Source organism: Hevea brasiliensis, chromosome 13 (genome assembly GCF_030052815.1).
Source record: "Hevea brasiliensis isolate MT/VB/25A 57/8 chromosome 13, ASM3005281v1, whole genome shotgun sequence".
Taxonomy (NCBI): domain Eukaryota; kingdom Viridiplantae; phylum Streptophyta; class Magnoliopsida; order Malpighiales; family Euphorbiaceae; genus Hevea; species Hevea brasiliensis.
In genome coordinates this window covers 26,094,362-26,118,995 of record NC_079505.1, presented here as the reverse complement: position 1 = coordinate 26,118,995, position 24,634 = coordinate 26,094,362, and the positions used below count along the sequence as shown (strand labels likewise).

Here is a 24,634-nt window from a genome sequence, read left to right as displayed (position 1 = left end):
GGGCTGCCGGATGGAAAATAACCCAGATTTTCTGGGCAAAGTTGGGTGTTGGCAGATTTGAGTCACCAACTTGGGGTGGCCAAATGGCTTAGTTGCTGGCAGAATCTGGACTTGTGTTCTTCATGAAAGTTTTAGGTCTCTATGTGATCTAACCACTGGTAAAATTTCAGGTCAATCTGACCTGCCTAGCTTGGGTTATGACCAAATGAACAAACACTGTTCATTTGGTCATTTCTACTGATGTGACTGCTCTCATTTCACTTTGGTCAATTGGTTCACTAAGTTTTAGTCAGTTTTTTGCCATGGTTCCCCAATGAAAATTGTGGCATTTTATGTCTATTTTCATCTCCAATTGATGGCATATCAATTGGACTTGTAAAATTTCCGTTTTGGTCCTTCAAAGTTGGCTTGGTCATGCTGCCAGTAGCATGACCATTCAACCTCCGAATTTGGCTTTACTTCCAACAATTCAAACACATCTCCTTTGGTCATTATTGACCATTTTTCAGCTCACAATAGGTCAAAGTCATCATTTATGCATTTCTCCAAATTTTGGTTCACAAACCCTAACATTCAAACCCTAATCTCACTAAGTCATTGTATTTAACTACATTTAATGGTTTTAATGCTAATCATTCAACTAATTAAGGTTTCTACACTCATTCAAAACCCTTAAACCATACAAAATCATACTCCCTCCAAGCTGGACGAAATTTCAGTTTGGTCCCTCACAATCTTTTTCTTTTAATTTTAAGTTAATATCTATGTTACTTGAGCTAAACACATAAATAAGAAACAAAAATTTTCAAAGTAAATTGCTTACCTCCACTTGAATTTCAATTCTTCAATTTCACTCCCTTATTCCCTTTCTTTCTTTCTTCTAAAGCTTCCTCAAGTTGAACTAACAAGTTTTTATGGTTTATTTTGAGGTCAAAGTGGATTGAAATAGTTGGAAGAAAGCTTAACTCAAGCTTTAATGGAGTTCTTCAATGGAGAGGTGAGGGAAAGGTGGGTGGCACAATAGGGAAAAAAGAAGACCAAAATTGATTTTTTTCATTTCTTTTCTTTATTTATTTTAGTTGATGGAAGACCACAAAATCCCATTTAATAAATAATTTAATTAATTCTTTTATGACATCATGCATGAGGTCATGCATGATGTCATCACCTTTTTACTTTTTCATTTTCCTCTTTTTTTTTCTATTTTTCTATTAGTTCTTTAATTTAATTCTCGATCCCGAAATTTTCTTTTCTCCGATTTTATTTGTGATTAGGTCGAGTCACTCTCGGGTCAATTGACCAAATTGCCCCTCGTCAGTTCATCCCGGTTTGCAAATATCCAATATTTCTTCCGGCTCCCTGACCTAATTATTTGACTGGCTTAACAGTTCCTTTTCGTGATTTTCTCTTTTTCACTGTGTTCATAAGGGTCCTAAGGACCGCAGCGTCACTTTTTACGGTTCGAAATTTGAGTTTAAAAGGACTTCGCAGTCGTTCCCGAGGAGGTCACCCATCGCTGTGACTCTCGGCTCGTTTAACTTCTTATGTTCTGTTTTTCTTATTTATACTTAACTAATTGAACATTACTAATTATTTGTGTTTATGGTTTCTCTAGTTGTCTTAAGTATGGTTCTAATCCCCTTAATTGTCCGGACCGACACCGGTCACCGAAACAGTGAAATATACCAGGCTATACAAATAGGGGTGTTACAATTCTCCCCCCCTTAAAATAAATTTCGTCTCGAAATTTTACCTGGTATCAATTTCTGAACAGCTGTGTGTGTTGTCTCCTCATGTCCTCCTCTCGTTCCCAAGTAGCCTCTGGCCGAATGATGGTTCCACAAAGACTTTCACCAACGGTATTTGCTTGTTCCGTAGCTGCTTCACCTCATAAGCCAGAATCTTTATGGGTTCTTCTTCATATGTGAGGTTTGGATTCACTTCAATTTCTTCTACTGGTAGTACATGAGATGGGTCTGATCGATACCTCCTCAACATCGACACATGGAAGACGTTATGTATCTTTTCTAACTTTGGAGGTAGTGCCAAACGATAAGCTAAAGGACCCACTCTTTCCAATACCTCATATGGCCTGATAAAATGAGGACTTAGTTTCCCCTTCCTTCCGAATCTCATAATCCTCTTCCAAGGAGAAACCTTGAGGAACACTTTCTCACCCACTGCATACTCAATATCCCTTCTTTTCAAATCAACATAGGACTTTTTGATGCGATGCGACTTTAAGTCGACCTCTGATTACCCTAATTTTCTCTTCAGTCTGTTGAACAATTTCGGGTCCAATCATTTTTCTTTCACCCACGTCATCCCAACACAATGGGGTTCTACATTTCCTGCCATACAAAGCTTCATATGGAGGCATCCCAATGCTTGATTGGTAGCTGTTGTTGTAAGCAAACTCAATTAAAAGAAAGTGTGTATCCCAACTACCCTCAAACTCAATCACACAAGCCCGTAGCATGTTCTCCAAGATCTGAATTACCCTCTCAGACTGGCCATCTATCTGTGGGTAGAATGCAGTACTGAAGTTCAATCTAGTTCCTAGGGCTCTCGGAAGACTACCCCAGAATCTAGAAGTGAACCTAGGATCTCTGTCTGATACAATGGATACTGGCACTCCATGAAATCTCACAATCTCATCGATGTACAACCTGGCCAATCTGTCCAAACTGTAGTCCATTCGGACTGGCAGAAAATGAGCAGACTTAGTCAGTCTGTCAACAATGACCCATACTGCATCATGACTCTTCTGTGTCCTCGAAAGTCCCATTACAAAACCCATCGTTATCCTTTCCCATTTCCATTCTGGCACTGGTAGTGGGTGAAACAACCCAGTAGGTACTTGATGCTCGGCCTTTACTTGCTGACAAGTTAGGCATTTGGATACAAACTCTGCCACATCTCTTTTTAAACCCATCCACCAGTAATGCTCCTTTAGCCCTCTATACATTTTTGTACCACCAGGGTGCATAGCAAAAGGAGACTCATGTACTTCCTTCAAAATGATCTGCCTCAAATCAACATCATTAGGAACACATATTCTACACTGGTGTAGCAATAGACCATCATCTCTGATTGAGAACTCTGGTTTCTTGCCCTGCCGAACTTCTTCCAACAGCTTTTGATACTTTTCATCATTCTGAGCAGCCATTCTGATCTGATCAATTAACACTGGTTGTACATGCCATGCAACTGTTGTCTGCCCCTCATCATTAATCTCTAGACTGGCATGTAATGATCTCAACTCATGTACTAAAGACAAAGGAGTAACCCATAGACTTGCCATAGTCTTGCGACTTAGGGCGTCAGCCACAAAATTAGCTTTTCCTAGCTGATAGTCTATCAGACAATCATAGTCTTTTATCAACTCTAACCATCTCCTCTGTCTCAAATTCAACTCTTTTTGGGTGCCCAAATACTTCAAACTCTTATGATCTGTGTAGATGTAGCACTTCTCCCCATACAAATAATGTCTCCAGATCTTAAGAGCAAACATGATAGCTGCAAGCTCCAAATCATGTGTCGGATAATTCCTCTCATGCGGTTTTAGCTGGCGTGATGCATAGGCAATGATATTTCGATCTTGCATCAACACACAACCTAACCCGTTGTGAGAAGCATCGTCAGAATCGTATATTCTTTACCCGGCGTGGGTAAAGTCAGGACTGGAGCCTCTGTCAAACATCTTTTCAATTCATCAAAACTTTGCTGGCATTTGTCCATCCACTGAAATTTCACATCCTTTCTAAGTAGCTTGGTCAATGGAGATGCCAACATAGAGAATCCCTTCACAAATCGACGGTAGTATCCAGCTAACCCCAGAAAACTGCGAATCTCTGTGACATTTCTGGGTGGCTTCCAATTAAGGCGACTTCAATCTTGCTAGGATCTACCTTAATACCCTCTGCGATACTATGTGCCCCAAAAGGATATCTCCTTCACCAAAATTCACATTTCGACAATTTGGCATATAGTCAAGCTTTCTCCTCAAAGTCTGCAGTACAATCCGCAGATGTCTATTATGCTCTTCTACATTCCTCGAATAGACCAATATATCATCAATAAATACCACAACAAACTGGTCGAGGTATGGTCTGAAGATAGTGTTCATCAGATCCATAAAAGCAGCTGGAGCATTAGTTAACCCGAATGGCATGACCAAGAACTCATAATGACCATAGCGGGTTCTGAAGGCAGTTTTAGGAATACTCTGCTCTTGTACTTTCAGCTGATAATAACCTGATCTCAGGTCAATTTTGGAGAATACAACTGCACCTCAACTGATCAAATAAGTCATCAATGCGGGGCAATGGGTATCTATTCTTTATTGTCACCTTATTCAACTGTCGATAGTCAATACATAACCGGATAGTGCCATCTTTCTTCTTAACAAACAACACTGGCGCTCCCCAAGGTGACACACTAGGGCGGATAAAGCCCTTATCAAGCAGCTCTTGCAACTGCACTTTCAATTCTTTTAGTTCTGCTGGTGCCATTCTGTATGGTGTTATGGAGATTGGGTCCACACCAGGCATAACATCAATTTCAAACTGCACTTCTCTTTCTGGAGGTAATCCTGGCAATTCATCAGGAAACACATCCGGAAAGTCACATACAGTAGGAATATCCCTCAGTGCTGGACTCCCCACTTGGGTGTCTATCACATGTGCCAAGTATGCCTCACACCCTTTTCTAATCATTTTCCTAGCCAGTGCAGCTAAAATGATGTTTGAAGGCAATAACTGTCTCTCCCTATGTATTACTACATCACCATACTGAGGAAGACCAAAAGTGACTGTCTTCAGTCTACAGTCAATCATGGCGTGATGCCTGGCTAACCAATCTATGCCCAAAATAATGTCATAATCTCTGAAGGGCATTTCAATTAAATCAGACAGAAAAGTGTGTCCTTGGATTACCAAAGGACAATCCCTATATAGCCTATTTACCCTGACCTCCTGGCCTAATGGACTAGTTACTAGCACATCATAGTCCATAGGTACACACTGAATAGCAGTAGAGCACATCACACTAGCACTAACATATGAATGTGTGGAGCTAGGATCAAATAACACATATACATCTTGGTCAAGGATGGAGAAAATACCAGCTACTACATCTGATGTTTCAGCCTCCTCCCTCTGACGCATGGTATACACTCTGACTGGTGTGCCACTGGATACTGGCTGGTTAATAGTGCTCTGACTTCCAGGAGTGCTACCAGGACCCCTACCTCTGCCTCTACCTCTAGAGCTGACGGTGACCCTCTAGGTGCAGAGACTTGGGCTGATCCTTCCGATGTAGCAAAAGATCCAGACCGGCGCGGACTAGTACAATCTTTAGCGAAATGTCCACTTCCTCCACAGTTAAAACATGCTCCGGTGACCTTGAAGCAAACCCCACTATGAGTTTTACCACAAGTTTCACACTGCCGGACTGATAGAACTCCTCGAGAAGCTTGTTGGGTCGGCTGACCAGACCGGGGTGGTCTTTGGCCAGAAAATTTGCCTTTGCCGAATTTACGGAGCCGATCCCCAAAGCTGCTTCCTCTTGCGTAACCACTTTCAGATGCTTGTCCAGTAGTCTTTTCAGTCTTATCTTTTTCTTGTGTACCTTTCTTCACTGCCCCTTCAGATTCTATCCTTTCCAGTTCCAGGGCCTGTGAGATCAATTCGGCAAAATTCTGATGTCGAAAACCCATGACTTGCATTCTCAGATTCGGCCTTAACTCGGACTCAAACCTCTTGCATCTATCTCTGGGGGTGGAGACTAAGCTTCCAGCATAGTGGCTTAGCCTTGAAAAGTCTCTCTCATACTCTGCTATGGTTCGGTCCCCTTGTTTCAAACTCAGGAATTCTTGCAATTTTTTATCTACATATGCATCAGGAACCCATTTCTGCCTGAATTCCCTCAGGAAGTCTGTCCATGTCAGCATAGGCGGCTCAACCAGGCTGTGGGGGATGGTCTTCCACCATTCATATGCATCCCCTTGTAACAAGGAAATAGAATACTCGAACTTTATCTCTTCCATACACTGTAGTTTTCTGTAAACTCGTTCCATTCTTTCCAACCACTGTTCTGCCTCCAGTGGATCCACAGTGCCTTTAAACTCGGTGGCCCCAAATTTCATCAGTTTTTCATATTGCCGAGTTGAGGGTTGTGGTTGTGCTGCAGGTACTGGTATTTGAGCTTGGGGTGGCACATTACCCGCCATTTCTTTGAAGGAACACGACCATCTCTTTGTACAAATTGAGCAGGAATTGCGATCTTGAGCAGAGCCGGAGTGGTGACCCACTCACGTGCAGTGTCTTTGGGGCTTCCTCTTGAACCTCAGCCTCAATAGATTGTTCTTCGGAATGATCTCCTCCTTCCATTCCGTTTTCCCAAATTTTCTACTTTCTGAGATTAAACACAAGGAGGTTGACCTCCATTAGTGCATATTCATGATGTAAATATGTCATATGTATCAATTAAAGACACTTGAGCAGTTGTACTTATCAATAAAATGTTCATACACATAGTCAAAATTTATTGAAAAAACCATGCTCTGATACCACTAAAACATGTCATACCTTACCCCTCCGTAAGGCATAACATGATCCCGTAGAATACTTAATGAACTACCGAACTTCACCAACCGATAACCCATTAAGTACCCTACAAGGGATTTTAAAACGATTTTCTTACATTTTTGAAAGTGGTGAGCATTTTAGTGAGAATTAAAAACCATTTATTCAAAGCTTAAATACTAGTAAAAATTTTGTCCATTTTAAATTTTGCTGCAAATTTTATAAAAATTTTGTGAGTTAGTTTGAAAACTGGAGAAAAGCTTCTTCAATTACCTAAAAAAAACACTTCCAAAAATATTTCACAACTCCCAACCTTCAATAACTCAATCAACTCAGTTCAACACACTTCAAAATAATTTCACAATACAATTCAAGATTTCTCATCTCAAAATATTTAATATTTCCATTCCCAAAGCATAAAGCAGGAAATTTATATGTACAAATATTAAATTTACAGAAGAAAATCCATAATAATATTATTACAATTTATTTATAACTGCTCAACTTTCATTGATACATACAATATTTCTATATTTACATCAAAATTATCTACAAGGGTATAAAAATAATACCCGTACAAAAGATTGGTGTGATCTTCAACTCAGTAGCAGCTCACTCTGCTGCTTTTTCCTTGCTCTTATCTGCGACAGCAAAATAAGCTATCGCTGAGTATAAAATACTCAGTGGTGCACAATAAAAATTTGAAATGCAATAAATAAATCATTCATTGCCAAACACAATTTAAATATTCCTCAATCACATTTCACAAATATCAAAGTTCATAATAACATCATTTTGTCAAATAATCTATTAAATACAATTTAGTCAAACAATTTCATAAACACAGTGTTGCCAAAGTCATACACAACTTAAGCCATGACACAAAATTTCCGATCAATACCGCGTTGTACACCACGACAAAGCAATCTCAACCCCATTAATCGAAATCAATGAGGGAGGTGGCTAGCTAGCTAATGAGTACTCATCCGATCTACAACCTCAACTGGCAAGCCAGAGAGGGAGGAAAATAAATGATCTCAACCCCATAAATGGAGGAGGAATAATAAGTAACTGTCATGCTAAGTGTGAATCAAAAATCCATTTCAAACATTTCATTCAAATATTGCATACAAAAATCAAATCAATTTCCAAAGTTACAATTTGATCACAAGGTGGCAACACAAAAGTTCATAAATTCATAATGCGTACTAAATCAATTTTTCAAGGATAAAATGCTTAAATAGGGTTTATTGTGCACAAACCTGACTTGAGTCGCCCTAAAGCCTTGACTCAGTCTCTTCGAATTTCCAAGTCTTTTTCAGCTGAAACACACAATTTCGCAGTGTATCAGTACCATAACTTAGCATAAATCCAAAAATAAACTTAACTTCATTTTTACTAGTTCTATTGTGTTAAATTCGACGTTCTCGAAGTTTTTGTGTTTCGAGTTACTATTCACTACACTATTCAAGTCAAATTGTTGACTTTCTAAGGCTTAATAGGTATGGGAACTCCAACTTCACCCACATACCACATTTTGGTCATTAAATTTGTTGGTTTTGGTCATTTTCTCAAAGCTTAAATCCTTTTGGCCAAATTGTCAAATTTTCAGTTTTGGTGCTCCAAGTTGCACTGTTCCATTGGCAATTTTACTGTTGGAATTTGGCAAAACTTCCTTCATAGAAAATGTTCCTTAATGTCTTAAGTTTATTCTCATTTTTGGATCACCTCAATTGGAGTTTTGTAGCTAAAGTTATGCCCCTTTGAATCAGGGCTGCCGGATGGAAAATAACCCAGATTTTCTGGGCAAAGTTGGGTGCTGGCAGATTTGAGTCACCAACTTGGGGTGGCCAAATGGCTTGGTTGCTGGCAGAATCTGGACTTGTGTTCTTCATGAAAGTTTTAGGTCTATATGTGATCTAACCACTGGTAAAATTTCAGGTCAATCTGACCTGCCTAGCTTAGGTTATGACCAAATGAACAAACACTGTTCATTTGGTCAGTTTGTACAGTGGCAGCCTGCTCTCATTTCACTTTGGTCAATTGGTTCACTAAGTTTTAGTCAGTTTTTGGCCATGGTTCCCCAATGAAAATTGTGGCATTTTATGTCTATTTTCATCTCCAATTGATGGCATATCAATTGGACTTGTAAAATTTCCATTTTGGTCCTTCAAAGTAGGCTTGGTCATCTTGCGGCAAGATGACCATTCAACCTCCGAATTTGGCTTCACTTCCAACAATTCAAACACATCTCCTTTGGTCATTATTGACCATTTTTCAGCTCACAATAGGTCAAAGTCATCATTTATCCATTTCTCCAAATTTTGGTTCACAAACCCTAACATTCAAACCCTAATCTCACTAAATCATTGTATTTAACTACATTTAATGGTTTTAATGCTAATCATTCAACTAATTAAGGTTTCTACACTCATTCAAAACCCTCAAACCATACAAAATCATACTCCCTCTAAGCTGGATGAAATTTCAGTTTGGTCCCTCACAATCTTTTTCTTTTAATTTTAAGTTAATATCTAAGTTACTTGAGCTAAACACATAAATAAGAAACTAAAATTTTCAAAGTAAATTGCTTACCTCCACTTGAATTTCAATTCTTCAATTTCACTCACTTATTCCCTTTCTTTCTTTCTTCTAAAGCTTCCTGAAATTGAACTAACAAGTTTTTATGGTTTATTTTGAGGTCAAAGTGGATTGAAGTAGTTGGAAGAAAGCTTAACTCAAGCTTTAATGGAGTTCTTCAATGGAGAGGTGAGGGAAAGGTGGGCGACACAATAGGAAAAAAAAGACCAAAATTGATTTTTTTCATTTCTTTTCTTTATTTATTTTAGTTGATGGAAGACCACAAAATCCCATTTAATAAATAGTTTAATTAATTCTTTTATGACATCATGCATGAGGTCATGCATGATGTCATCACCTTTTTACTTTTTCATTTTCCTCTTTTTTTTTCTATTTTTCTATTAGTTCTTTAATTTAATTCTCGATCCCGAAATTTTCTTTTCTCCGATTTTATTTGACAGTTAGGTCAGGAGTCAGCTCTCGGGGTTAATTGACCAAATTGCCCCTCGTCGGTTCATCCCAGTTTACAAATAATCCAATATTTCTTCCGGCTCCCTGACCTAATTATTTGACTGGCTTAACAGTTCCTTTTCGTGATTTTCTCTTTTCCACTGTGTTCATAAGGGTCCTAAGGATCGCAGCATCACTTTTTACGGTTCGAAATCTGAGTTTAAAACGACTTCGCAGTAGTTCCCGAGGAGGTCACCCATCGCTGTGACTCTCGGCTCGTTTAACTTATTATGTTCTGTTTTTCTTATTTATACTTAACTAATTGAACATTACTAATTATTTGTGTTTATGGTTTCTCTAGTTGTCTTAAGTATGGTTCTAATCCCCTTAATTGTCCGGACCGACACCGGTCACCGGAACAGTGAAATATACCAGGCTATACAAATAGGGGTGTTACAAGTAATCACCAAATTAAATATGATTTAATTTATTAATTAAAGAGTTTAATTGATTAATTAAATAGGTTTGATTTGCAATTAGATTGCAAAGTCCCTAGTATGACTTGAAACCAAATCTAGATTATTAGATATATAGTATAAGTTAAATTTATATTTAAAGTGTTTAAATATGAATTTAATTAATGAGAAATTAATTAATAAAGATTAATTAATTGATTTATATTTGATATAAATTGATTAGAAGAAGAGAAATAATTATTTTGGGTTGATAACTCAAAATTAAGACACAGGGGCATTTTGGTCATTTCACAGGGTGAAATGTGACACCATGAGATGGTAACACATAGCACTATACATAAGCTTGCCAAATGTCTTTTAATCATATAAGATGATTAAAATTAAGATTAAATATAGGTTTGACACTTGGCACAATGTGATTGGGTCAATTAAACCTAGAGCCAATCAGAAGGTGACATGTGGCAAGGGTTTTAAGTGGTGACCTAGATATAAGTGTTGCTATGAAAAGAAAAATTATAACCAGCTGCTGCCTCCCTTTGTGCCGCCACCCTTGAGGCTCCCATTCTCTCTTCTTCTTCATCTTTTATCAATTCCAAGAGATTAGCAAACAATCTCTTAAATTAAAAATACTAGAAATTGTTTCTAGTGTCCTGTTTATATCTTTAATCTCTTAAAAGGCAAAACTTAATTTTCTAATTAATAGAAAAAGCTTTAAAAGCTGTTCAAAGGCTGCCATAGGTGATCTTGGTGTGGACAAGCTAGAGGGACAACATCTGGTGTCCTAAAGACGCATTTCAAAGGTGCCAAACACACTACAGTGCATCAAGAGGTTAGTACACTTATTCTTGATCTAATCTAGGATTCTAAAATTAATCTGATTAATTCTAAAATCTTAAATGGCAAATACAGATCCAAAAACATATTAAAAGAGTTTTAATATGTTGTTTATCATTGAAATCAAATAGATAAAAATAAATCTTGCATGATACATGTGACCCTAGGTGAAAATTTTTGAATTCAATAATATAAACTTGTGTTTTTCATGCTTCCGCTCCTTCAAAATAAGCATACACGACCACAAAAGCACCCAAGCCATGCTAGAAATGGTGAATAGTGCCTTGGAGCAATCCTAAAAAGGGTAAAGGGTTGCTTGTAACCTTCTTGGGGTTCTCTCATTGTCTAACCTTCCAACTAGTGATGCAAGGACACTCAAGGGACATGACTCAAAGGCATTTACATCGCATGAAAGACTTAAAAGCTGCAAAAGTTCAACCAAAGAGCAACAACTTCACTAAGCTTTAATGACAAAGCATTTCATGAAATGGAAGTCTATCTAAGTAGTAAAGTTATTCACTAAGACACAACTATATTAACAATATGATTCACAAAGCATTTAAGGACTCTTTAGGCAGTTACAAACCCCCTTCTCAGCAAGCATGACCAAATACATTTCCTACCTGAAAAAGGAGTAATGCCACAGATAGAATGGGGTAAAAATGACCATGTGAACTCACCTTGTACATCTTGTAGATAATCATTTTGAATATCCACCGTTGGAGGTAATCATCACCAAGATCATCATAACCTGTTGTTGTAGAGATAAGAGTTAGTCATAGCTTATACATGTACAACCAATACCTTATAAATGCATTTATACTTCATTAATGAAATCATCTCAAAATCATTAAATTTTTTAGCCTTTTATCTTTTTTCCTTTTTCACTTTGATCCTGGTGATCCCCTCATTCCTAACCTCCAAATGTTAGTGAAGACCCTTATATTACTTCAAATGTGCTATAAGTTACTCTAACTTCCAAAGGTCAATACATGCCCATATCACGCTTCCAAAATATAGTTTGTGTGAAGCCATAAAGGTGATAAATGTATTATTCTTATCAATTAAGATGACTTTGACAGATAACACTCTTGCAAAGTTTTCTATCATAAAAGGAGCACATCCAATCTCTTCGATTCTCCCAGCTCAACAATTTAGCCAAATTTTCTAACTTTTCAATTCAGCCAGCAGAGAGTCTAAGTCCCATTGGCCTACAAAGACATTTAACACAATGTAGTTAATGGTCAATTTAAATGGTAAAAATTGATTATTTTGTTAATGGAATTTAAATTTGAAGGTCAAATTGTTACAAAAAAAAAGGGACTAACCTGTTAGTTTTGCTATATCTCAAAGACTTGGTTATATTTTATCTAAGAATAAAAGAATTCAGTAAAAAAATGTAAGTTAAAATTATAAAGTATATTAAAAAAAGTAATTATTTTTAAATAAAATTGATTATTTATAAAAGAAAGGGTACTGTCATATTAAATGAATTTATTTACATTAATATTTTATATTTTTATTTTTTATATTTATACAATATTATTTCACTAATAAATAAAATAAAATAAAATAAAATAGATGATAGAAATTTAAAGTGTTAATGGCGACAATGTTACTAATATATTTATTAGCTGGATTGGACGCACAAGTAGATTAAAATTAATAATATATATTTTCAAAATAAAGAAATCAAAATATTAATTATATCAAAACTAAAATCTCAAGAGATTTATTAATTATTTTAATTTTGTCAAATGTCGCCGTATGCCAATGCGTCCCCCCATGTTTGGAATATTTTAAAATGTGATATGACGTGGCTTGTTGATTGTTGGCTCCCTTAAATTTTTAATGAATTTTGTTATTATTAATTTAATACTATTAAAAGAAAGTTTTCACTAATTGCTTTTTTAAGGCAACCGGTTTATCTGGGCCCACCCGTGCAGCCCGTGCAATTACCTAAGCTATGCGAGAGGACCAACCGGCAATCAAAGTAGAAGTAATTATATTATCTACATTTTTCACAATTTAACAAAATTCTTCCATCCAAACAAAAGTAAAATTAATGTTTTGGTTCGTAAGTATTGTCTTATATTATATTTTAATTTTTAAATTTTAAAAAATTAATTATTTAATTCATAAATTTTATACTATATTATATTTTAATTTTTAAATTTTAAAAAATAAATTATTTAGACCCTTTCATTTATATATATAAAATAATTTAATTTTTGTAATTTTAATATTTATAATAATTTCATCAATTAAAATACAACTAAATTATTTTATATACTAATATAATGGAAAATCCAATAACTAAATAATTCATTTTTCAAAATTCAAGACTAAAGTATAATATAGTACACAACTTATAAATTAAATAATTAATTTTTCAAAATCCAAGCCTAAGTATAATATAGAACAAAATTGAGAGACCAAATTATAAATTTTTCTTAATAAAATATGAAAGGACTAAAATATCCTTTTTTTTCTACTCTCTACCTCCATTTCATCTCTCTCTCTCTCTCTCTCTCTCTTAAGCTTCCTTTATCCTTATCTCTATCTATTATTTTCTTTTTTCTCTCTTTGTTCTAAATTTATCTCATTTCTCTTTATTTTTCTTTTCCTCTCTCCCCTTTCAAAATCATGAATCTATATCACAAATCACATATTCCGTTACAAATAGCGAAAATTGCAAATCATATATGATTTCAAATCATAGATATCACAAAAAAATAAATAATTGTAAATAAAAAAAATCACAAATTTTAGATTTTCCTTTATAAGCTATTACAAAAATCACAAATTAACAAAACCAGTATAGAAATCACAAATTATCAAAAACCATTACAAAAATTACAAATTACCAAAATCATTACAAAAATTGCATAAATTTCTTTGGAGTCAATTATCGGATATGACATAGCAACAAGAAACATTGCCTTCACCACTTCTTTGGAAATTGAATCCTATGCAAATCATTTATAATGATGAATCGTAGGATGATGGTAGAGGAGTAGAGCAAGTGATGGAAAGGGTGGAGTAAGCAACCAAAGTAATAGCAGTATGATGGAAAGTTGCACAAAAATTTATGGGGGGTTTTCGCGCAACAGTACAGGGAGTATAGGTTACGTGGATTCACGTTGTATCAAGGAGGAAATAGAAGTTAGGAGGGCAAGGAGTGTTTGATGGTGATTTGTATTTGCAATAAGGGTTCAGGATAGAAAGTGGAGACAAAGCAATAGTTTTTAATTGGCTAATTGACTAAAAAAATCCAAACATTTATGTTTGTTACGCATTTTTTCCAAACCTTTTAATTTGGATAATTAAACAAAACCTTTTAAAATTAAAGAAATTTTATCTAACACTCAAATTTTATTCCCAAATTTTAATAAGTAAATTATAATTTAGTCCTTAAGGTTTGCAAAACCTACAACTTAATCCTTATATTTTCAAAAGCAAACAATTTACTCCCCAAGATTTGGCAAAACTACAACTAGTTCCTCCTTCCAATTGACTGTTAATTAATAAAAATGACCAAAATGTCCTTAATTTTATCTATTTTGTGGGAGAGAGAAATGGGAAGCCGTGAGCTTCCTTACCCCAATCTAGTCATCATAGACTATGATCGAGTCAGGACCCTCCTCCGTCCATCAGCCTATCCCCAAACGAACCCATATCTACTAGAAACTGTAAGATCAAAGTTCCAAGAAAAGATATTGTGATTCAAATAGCAACTCATAAACCTAAGCTGATCGGATCTTTGTTTTTCTACTACAATTATTTTTTTCATTTTATTTTATTTCAATAATGCATTATAACAATTGTGGGGTGAGGAATCTAGCTATATTTCAACTCTATATATTTTTGCAAATTGTTCATATTGAGAAGAAATTTAATTCGTAAAAATGAAAGGGGAATAGGGGTTGAACGCTCCAATGGTTTGTGACCAATGCCTTAGTACATGGTAAGGAAAGTTGCTATTGCTCAAGATGGATATGAGAATCACTGATATCGATAATGTGGCAAACTTGAATGCTTGCCTACCTATAGCCTACCTAATGGTGATAGTCATTGAAGCACATTTAATTAGATTGATCTTGTTACCAAACATTGCATACTGTGGTAATATTATTTAATAATAAATATTATATTCATCACATCTTTCTTATGTGTCATGTTGATAAGAAGAATTAAATTTCTTCTCTTGTCTTTATCATTATGCATGATGGACACGTCCATCCTTAAAATATTATAATTGTTGAAGATGGACAACATGCAACGAGCATTTATTTCAAATATTTTAACTATTTTTATTTTTATTTTTATTTTTTGCCTTTAAAAGGGCACGTTGTTTCCTATAGTTTGCAACTGTTGAAATAACCAATTGTATGTTACATGTAACTTTGCCTTACTAAAGTGAATTTATATGTTTCTAATGTTGTAAGTTAGTGGTGTGTGGTCTTGAGAAAGTGCAAGAATACACAGAGAAGGATGGTTTCTTATTTACCTTAGAGGCTATAGAGTTTGGTCTCATTGATGGCATCCTGGAATAGAATACTAAATTGGGAGTTTGTTCATATTTGGCCATTAAATACACAAAAAAGAAATTTCAGGTTGGAAATTGCTTGTGTTAGATCAGTGGATTAAATTGATCGTCGTTCATATTCAGTAAAAAGAAAGTTTGAGTTTTTGTAATTTATCATTTCTTGTTTCAAGGTTATATAAATAAGAACTTATTTATTGTACAAGAAGAACTTGGGCGTGTTGGAATGGAATTTTCATTGGATTGAAAAGTATAAAAAAGAAAGAGGGAGGGAGTTTATTGTTAATTTTTTTGCACTTTTCAATGCCAGGTCATCCTTTTTTTATTTTTCACTCGCTTAATAGAGCGTGTCTTCACGCAAGTTGCTAACTAATATCGCAGGGGTATATTAATTCCACTTATGAAAGTTAAGGGGTAAAATAAGATGTTTTGAAAATTGGGGGGTGCCACTAGGCTATTTTGCAAAGTTAATGGGTGAATTTATATATTCAGTCTTACATTGTTGATTATATTATATTGCATTACATCATATTTAACATAACTGGCCAAAAGCATATTTTGCTAATTGAACTTTCACAGAAAAGTTAATTTGCTTGTTCAATTTAACATTGAACTAATTTGCCCATTGAATTTAAAAATTAAACGAATTTAATACTCAAACTTTTAAATTTAAACCAATTATAAACATTGCAAAGGGGGAAAATGTATAAAATGCTTGTATTGTTGACTTGAAAAAATAGTTTATGAGGTGTTGTCCATGTCAAGAAAAAAATGGTAAATTGGTTTAACTTTTTAAATTTAGGAGGCAAATTAGTTCAATGTTAAATTAAATGGTTAAATTGGCCTTTTCAGTGAAAGCATAAGGGGCAAAATATAATTTTGGCCGAACAATAATCTTGGTTGGTGTTAGCAATGTGTCAAGATTTGTTATACGTGATTTATTTTTTTTGGGCCTTTGATATTGTTGTAGGACTGAAATATTTGTATTGTATTCTTTCTGGACCTTGGATATTGCTCATGTAATATAACCTTCTACTTTAATTAAATATTAGGTTATATTTATTAAATATTAGTTGTTAAAGATTGTTCACTGTGGTGTTTAAGTGATAATGATTGGTATAGGTCATAAATTTTCATTAAGTCCAAAATGCATGTCATGGTTTCATCAAACCTTGTTTTCTTCATTTTAGTTTCATTTCACGCAACACATATTATGCAATATAAGTAACAAAATAAAATAAGTATTTCTGTAACTTTTTGACATACTTTCTTTCATTCATTCATTCGAACTAAATAGGTGCATATGCATCTTTGCATCAATGACTTCAAATAAAGTTACTTCAATTTTCAATACAAAACCTAACGCAAAATTCTTATAACCAAACTCAAGCTATCATAGTCAAATACCATTTCTAGTAGTAATAGCTACGTATTAAACTTTACTATTATCTTGTATATTATTACAACACATATTCCCACAATTAGCCATTTCATAATTGAAGATTTGGACCTCATTCGTTCTTCATTATATTCTTTTGACCTCCTCAACAATCCCACCATGACATGCTTTGCATATTTAGGCATAGGGGGGTCCAAACACAAGAAAAAATTACAACCCTTTCCTCCTTGCAGATATCAACCCCAATTAGGTCTCCAAAAACTGTCAAACCATAAAAATTAAATTAAACCACATGTAAAATAAGATTTACTTACTCCATATACCCTATACCTAAAAAACCTCCTTTTGGATTTCTTTCTATCCACGAAGCCCTTAGCACAACTATGATCACTTGACAAATCCTCCATTTTTCTTCGATGGAGCAATAGGATGAAACTATGGTAATAATGGAAGTAGATTGAGTAAAGAATGGGATGAACAAAGAAAAGCAAAGGCTAAAGTTTTGTTACCTTTGATAAAGCAAAGAATAAACAATGGTAATGGGTGGTAATTGGCATTTTCGGTTCTTAAATTCCTAGGAGTGAAGAAATTGGCAATTATAAAGTGTGCTTTGGCGCATGTCTCACACGCATTTGCTGACTCAAAAAAATTGTGTTTAATCAATTCAATTTTTTAAATTGGGAGGGGGAGGAGGAGAATTGGTTCAATTGTAAATTGTGGGGACAAATTGACTTTTAAGTGCAAGTTTAGGGAGTAATTTATACTTTTAGCTAACATAACCAATGAGTTTGGTAACGAATTTTATATAATAAGGATTTTAACATTTTGAAAGTTTTATCTCAATCCACATTTTAGTACCAATTATAACTCACGAGATCAGATCATGATATTAATAATTTAGGATGAATTTTAATTGAATTCAAAATAAATTTAAATATTTAAATTATTATTTAAATTTAAATTCAGATCTAATTAATTTTTGTATATTCTGTGCTCCTTGACATCCTAATAAAATCAAACTATAAAAGTTGAATTATAAATTTGTGAATTAGGCTAATAAAATTAAAATTAGTGTAGAAGGGCACCGGTGGAATTAAGAAGGGAGTGTAGGTGCAAATCTGTCTGCTGGGGAAAATATAATCACCCTAGGGTTCGACTGGGCGTGTGGTATATAAATTTGTGCAAATGTGTTAGGTTTTCTGGAGAACCGGCAATTCACAGACGCTGCATCCAACGACCGACCATGGGAGTCTTCACATTCGTGTGCCGCCAGTCTGATGGCCAGTGGAACGCTAAGCAGCTCTCCAATGGTGACCTCGAGGCATCCGCTTCCTCAACCTACGAGCTCCAGAGAAAGCTCGTCCAGACCGCTCTCTACACCGACTCCTCCGGCGGTGTCCAGTCCTCTTTCTCTTTTGTCACCCCCACATCCGCCGTTTTTCAGGTCTTCATTTTGCCTTCCTTCTCTCTCTCTCTCTCTCTCTCTCTCACACACACACACACACACACACACAATTGTTCCTGAGTTTATTTGATAGAAACTGATCCATTGAATCATTTTGTTTTTGTGAAAAATTGTGATTTGCTTTATGCTTATCTTCCTTTAAGAAACTATTTTGCCATGAGAAAAATGTATGATATGCACATTCGATTCGCTGATCTGAATGCCGTTGTGATTTTTTTTATTTGGTAATTGATGTGGTAAGTGTTCTTTTGGATGAAATTGGTTTAGTGGATTTGATTGCTGAGAAGTATTGTGACTGGTTATTTTATATTTTTAGCTGTAACAGTTCTCTAGTTTATAGTGTTTCGATGAATTTGGTTATCTCAGAAATGATAATTTACTCTTGTTTGGTACAGGTGATCATTGGTGGTGGTGGCGGTGGAGCTTTCTTTGGAGGAGGTGGTGCTGCTGCGGCAGCTCCAGCAGGAGGCGCAGCAGCTGCAGCTGATGCACCCGCAGCTGAGGAAAAGAAGGAAGAGCCAGCGGAAGAGAGCGATGAAGACATGGGATTTTCTCTCTTTGATTAGAGAATATGATATGACAAGTTACTTTTTCTTTCTTGATATGTTCTGGTTTTTGGATTATGTTTTGTTTTGTTTTGCTAGACTTGGTGAATTGCATTTAGCTCAGATTAAGCATTTTGGAGTAGAGAAACTTTGTATGTTAATTGAAAAAGCCTATTTAAAAAATTTCCATGCCTTGTTGAGTGTTTGCTTGTTTGGTCAGTGATGCATTGTTAGATGTTGCAATGTAAGGATCCTGATTAGTTTCATCGATATAGCAATTTCAAGTTTAGGGGTTTCTTGCTGGATTGAAAATGCAAGAAAAACTAATATATGCTTCAACTCTTAGTGTTTCTGGTTATCACAAATGATCAGTAGTTCCATTGATGATATTGCAATTGGTTTGATGGGTGGCTTCTTTTTTTTTTTTTATTTTTTTGACTGAGACTTGCATTCTAGGTCTGCAGATGAATTGAGAGTCTGATTTGTATTATTGACTGATTTCCTTAGTGTTGTGGTTTTCATTGCTCATTTTTTTCAGATTGAAAGGTGTTGTGGTTGAGATAGCAAGTTATACTGTGCAAGCAATTTTCAAAAAATCAATAGTAAAATAAAAAAAATATTTGTTTGTATCTTCATATTCCCAAGTTTTCTTTCCTCAAAAATAACAGGAACCGCAAGAAATTTGATTTATATTTGGTTTTGAATGGAATTTTGAAAATTGATTTATTAGAAGAATTGAATCGAAATTTTTAGTTTGGCTTAATTTGATAATTCAGTTTTTTCCCCTACTTGTGCTGTGCGTCGTTGATTGCTTCCTCAGAGTTTAGTCTCCTTCTCCAAACTCGCTTTCATTAGCTTAATTTATACAAATTTTGCGCTTTAAAAGTATCAATCCTCCATCTCAACGAAGCTGCACAGACAGTACTCGGAGCGTAGTGTCAACGGCTTCAACCTTAACCCAAGATTGCTTAAACACAAAAGGGCTTGCAAAGGATGAAGCATTTGTGGAAACCTTGAGAGTTAGATGTCAGTATTTTGTATTTTTGTCATGCAACATATATTAGTTTTTTTATTTATGAGTTTTGAATAGTGGTTGGATGAACATATTGAATTGGATTAACTCGGAAAAAAGAAATTAAAAAAAAAAATTTACATAGCTACATAAAGAAGTTACATTGCCGGTGAGAAATGATAATTTAATTTATGATTTGTGTCGTATTTCTATTTGTTTGTCATTGTCAAATATTGATATAAAATTATAATGATATCATATAACCTCTTGTGTAATATAAAAAAAGAAAAATTAAAGAAACTGAGAAAAAGAGGGCGCAAAAACTCACAATTTCAAGCGTGGAATAGTGCCAGTACGAAGAAAGGAAGAAAACTTTTTGCTTCTTGGATTTTGGTTCTTCTAACACCCTCAATCTCAACATCTGGGGATCAATTAATTTCTTCTAAAGGTGTACACATTTAGACTAGTTGATCTTTATAATTCGTGTATCACATCACTTGTAGCTATATAGTGGACTAAGTAAAACAAACGATGGAATGTTAGAGTAATTTACTAAGTAAAAAAACAACGAAGATGACAAATGGCAACCAAATAGATAGTAACAAGTCTAGTTTGGTTTGATTCAGTATCTGAAAATGTATTACTCACTTAATAGATTTAAATCCAAATTTCTATAAACACAATAAAGATGATAACCAAATATATATATATATATATATACACACACACACAAGAAAGCCACCATTTAATGCGATCTCATCCTATAAACCTCATTTTCATCTCTTGCAGCTTTCAACTTCTTTTCCTAAGAAGTAATTTGATCTTCCAAAGCGGCTATCTCAATTTGGGTATATATCACTTCGATTGTATGGTAAAAATTTTCGAATTCGATCAAACTTGTCTTGGCCTCGATCAATTTTCTCCGATTCCATCTTGACCCAATTTGTATGGGATGGGGACGTGAAGACGTCTCGCCCTAACAATAATATATTATTTTTTATATTAAAAAATAATTTATTTTTATATATTTATACATTTAAATATTATAATTTTAACAAAAAAATAAATATATATTTAAAATATATCTAAAGCTTATATTTCTAATTATATTTTATTTTTTAATAAATAAATTTATATTATATACCGATAAATTAAAATAAAAAGAAAACTCTCTGCTGGAAAATCAGTGTCACCTCTCTCCCTAGGGGGGAGATTCTCACCCTAACCCTAAACTCCTATGGAATAGTGACAGAAGGGGCGATGCCCCTCCCCTAACCAGCTTTATTGTCATCCTGATTGTAGGAGTGGGCTTCATTATCATTTGTGTGTCTATTAATTTTTTCTAATAGTTGCAAAATCAAATCCTTTGCCCTATTGCTCGTCTCCTCATCTTCCTAGTCAAAGTAACCACAACCATCAGCCTGTATAATGGAATGTGAGTTCAAAAAACTTACATAAAATCGAAAAAGAAAAATGGATGCTCTCTCCGGAAGCAAGAATAGATAACTTCCACTGATAGAGTTTGTGTGTAGTGATAGTTGTTAAATAAGCATGATGATAACAAGATATACGGTTTTGTATGAAACAAATGCAGAATACCTAGACTATGGCAAGTTAACAGAATTGGAATTGGTAAAAGAGACTGAAGGACTAGTAAAGAATCCTAGTATGAGAGATTAAGAAACTAATGAATAATAGAATTTCATGAGTAGGAATACTAAAGGTAAAGGAAAACAATGATGGAAAAGTGAATTAAATGATAAGCTCTGTTGTTTGAATCCGATGAATTTCGAGGACAAAATTCCTTTTTAGAGGGGAAGAGTTGTAACATACTTATTTTCGTAGTCCGTACATCCTACTGTTCCGACGGCTAATGCCTACCCCGGAAAGTCAGAATGTCTAGAACTACACTTAATTGACAGTGAGGAAGCATAAAATAATGAAATATGTCATGAAAAAAAAATTAAAGAAAAATAAAAGAGATAAAATGTGACTAAGTTAAACGAGCCGAACTTATAGCGATGAGTGATCGCACCGGGAAGTTACGGCGATGACTGTTGACTAGCCCTGGACCGTGGGGAATCTGGGAAAATATTTTCGGGACATAATTAAAGGTCTACTGAGGTGTAATTAGTATTAGAAATATCAAAGAAAATTTAGTAAGTCAATATGAACAAAAACGAAAATTAAAGAAATCGACGGTATCAGCCTATGTCTAGGTCAGAATTCCTAGGTTCAAGATCTTTCTAATGTTAATCTTCACCTTTTAGTCCTTCAATCAACATCTACAATCATGTCTAAGTGGGTACCATCATATAGCATGCATTAGGATCATAAGAAATTAAATCAAGAAATAAATCTCAAATCCAGTAAATAAAACTTAATATTCATCCATAATAATAATTACAAGCATTACTCTCCTAAATCCAGAATAAGGAAACTACTCACTCATGGTGAGTTCAGCAAACATCATGATAAGACAGTAAAAAGAAAACCATGTAAAGAAATAAAGCAATAGAAATCTGTCTGGGGAGATGAAACGAAGAAACTGAAGATAGTTTACAGCTTTGATCTTGTGGAACTTCAGCTGGAGAACTGTTGTTGGTACTAATGCAGAGCGTGACAGTAGTAGCCTTCAGCAACACTCTCGATGACAGTCGTCTTTTTTTTTTCTTTTTTTTTTTTTGACGTTTTCTTTTCTATTTATATTAGTTGCTTTAGGGTTAGGTTGCTCTGAGTCCAAAGGGCCTTAGGAGTCTCGTTTTTTTCCGAAAACAAGAGGAAAATTCGAGTTATAAAACTGGCTACAGCATAGTACATGACTCGTGTGTCACTACACGGGTCCCACAAAGTAGGGCCATGTAACTTGCTGGAGGAGAATCGCGTGGTCTTGTTTTGGCACAGAAAGTTACACGGGTCTGTGCCAACTACACGGGCCTGATTACACGGGCCGTGTACTGTTGTTTCCATAAGTTTCTTCAAACTTGCGTTCGGCAGAGACTTACACGGGTCCCTGCAAATTACACGGGTCTCATTACACGACCCGTGTACTTGTGTTTCTCATCGATTCTCTTGGCTTTCTTCTGGCAGAGATTTACACGGGTCTGGGGCTTGGTTTACACGACCCGTGTACTTTGTATCAGCAGCAATTCTCTATCTCTTGACTCCTCTAAGCTTTTCTTGCACTCTTATACTTTTGTAACTTCACCCAAACACCTGAAATGATGCAGAAAACATGGAATTAAGGGCTTTACAATAGAAATTATGAAAACTAATGAAATAAACTATTATGCATGAAAATACTTGCCTAAATGCTATGAAATAGAATGCAAATGTGCTTAAAAATATCTATACAATTCAAGTGTATCAAATACTCCAAAACTCAAACTTTTGCTTATCCTCAAGCAAAGCAAAACTCTGTTTTAAAACACATTTTCGGGGATATTTAGGAATACAACCATTAATTTAATAAGCATAGAATTGAACTCCTCCAACCTTCATACCAATTTCCCTCTTTTAAGGCATAAGGGTTCTAATAGCTACCTGTTTGGAACTTCACCTCATTTCATGGTGTTTCGACTAATTATTCCTCTATACAAGACTATTAATAAGTCACAAACAACTTGTTTTATCGGGACAGAATTAAGAAACACTAACTCCCCCAAATCTACCTCTTTCGTGAGTAATTGAGATGAAGTATTTCAATTCCAACTCCATAAGCATATCTCAATTTTCTATCTCCACTAATGTAGCATGTGCTTTTTCAAAAGATCAAAAGGTCTTTAAAAGGGTTGTAATGGGGCTAGAGGGATAAACTTAGTTGCCAATGAAAAGGTTTTAGGGAATGCAATTATGAGGATAGCATGTATGCATAAAATCCAAGTATACTGAGTTCATTTCTACATATTTTGTGTGGAGAGGAAAGACTTTTGGCTTTTTATATTGCCAAGCATGCTTCCATGATACTTATCTTGGGACTTCTTTTCTTTTTCCTTTTTGTCCTCTCCCCCAAACTCATTGCTTTTGCTGGGTTGGAAAGGTAAATTTTTCTTTGGTTCCAATTGCACACTCGCATCCTTTCTTCATTTTCTTTATGCAATTTTGCTTCCTCAAAAGGGTATGGTAGGTGTTTAGGTTAGGGGCTAGGTGAATAACATGGGTAAGCAATAAATTTTAAGGGATGAACGTAGGCTTCAAGTTGGCTACAAGGGATATATATTTTAATTAGGAGTGGCTAAGGCTTAGTGAGATTGTATCAAAGAATGCCTTAATCATTTCTTCATCAAGTCTATGCTATGATTTCGCCTTGATAGGTCTAAGAGATATGTTCTAGAGCTAGTGAGGCAATTTTAAGTTTGCTTGTATTTCAAAATTTGTTCTCCTAATTTTACAAGTTCAATGTGATAAATTAATAGTTATGAAGAGGTTTAATTAGTCTAGTTCCATAAAAGATATTAGTTTCTTCACAAACAACACGTTAGAATCCCTTTTTGCCCATCTAGATATGTTCATTCCTCTATCTTGTGGAGTCCAATTATTAGCTTACTAAAAATTTGGTTATAGTGCTAAGTTTCACAATTTACAATCCAAAAATTTTCAAAAATTCTCAAACATTTTGATACACAAGAATAATGTAGCTGAATTTAAACAATGCAATGATGTGCATGTAATGATATGCAAGTGTAAATTTATCCCCCCCCAAACTCAAACCAGACATTGTCCTCAGTGTCAATATAATGT

The 24,634-nt window shown here is 34.9% G+C and overlaps 1 protein-coding gene across 2 annotated transcripts; it reads left to right on the top strand.

Annotated features, from left to right (window-relative positions):
* The first annotated feature begins 18,060 nt into the window (after positions 1 to 18,060).
* On the top strand, positions 18,061 to 20,104 carry LOC131171867 (60S acidic ribosomal protein P3-like). 2 transcript variants are annotated; one of them, XM_058131964.1, is made up of 3 exons: positions 18,061 to 18,316; positions 18,733 to 18,922; positions 19,770 to 20,104. In XM_058131964.1, the coding sequence occupies exons 1-2, from the start codon at positions 18,116 to 18,118 to the stop codon at positions 18,901 to 18,903; spliced, it is 372 nt and encodes a 123-aa protein (XP_057987947.1). In that variant the 5' UTR covers positions 18,061 to 18,115; the 3' UTR covers positions 18,904 to 18,922; positions 19,770 to 20,104. The 2 variants fall into 2 exon arrangements, with proteins under 2 accessions (XP_057987947.1, XP_057987946.1); XM_058131963.1 differs by lacking the exon at positions 19,770 to 20,104 and having other exon boundaries at positions 18,733 to 19,271.
* Positions 20,105 to 24,634: the final 4,530 nt, after the last annotated feature.

Excerpts from the sequence above, each read along its gene's own strand:
- LOC131171867 (XM_058131964.1), top strand. The coding sequence starts at position 18,116 with ATGGGAGTCTTCACATTCGTGTGCCGCCAGTCTGATGGCCAGTGGAAC. Across the intron at positions 18,317-18,732 it reads CCACATCCGCCGTTTTTCAG|GTGATCATTGGTGGTGGTGG; the intron begins GTCTTCATTTTG and ends TGTTTGGTACAG.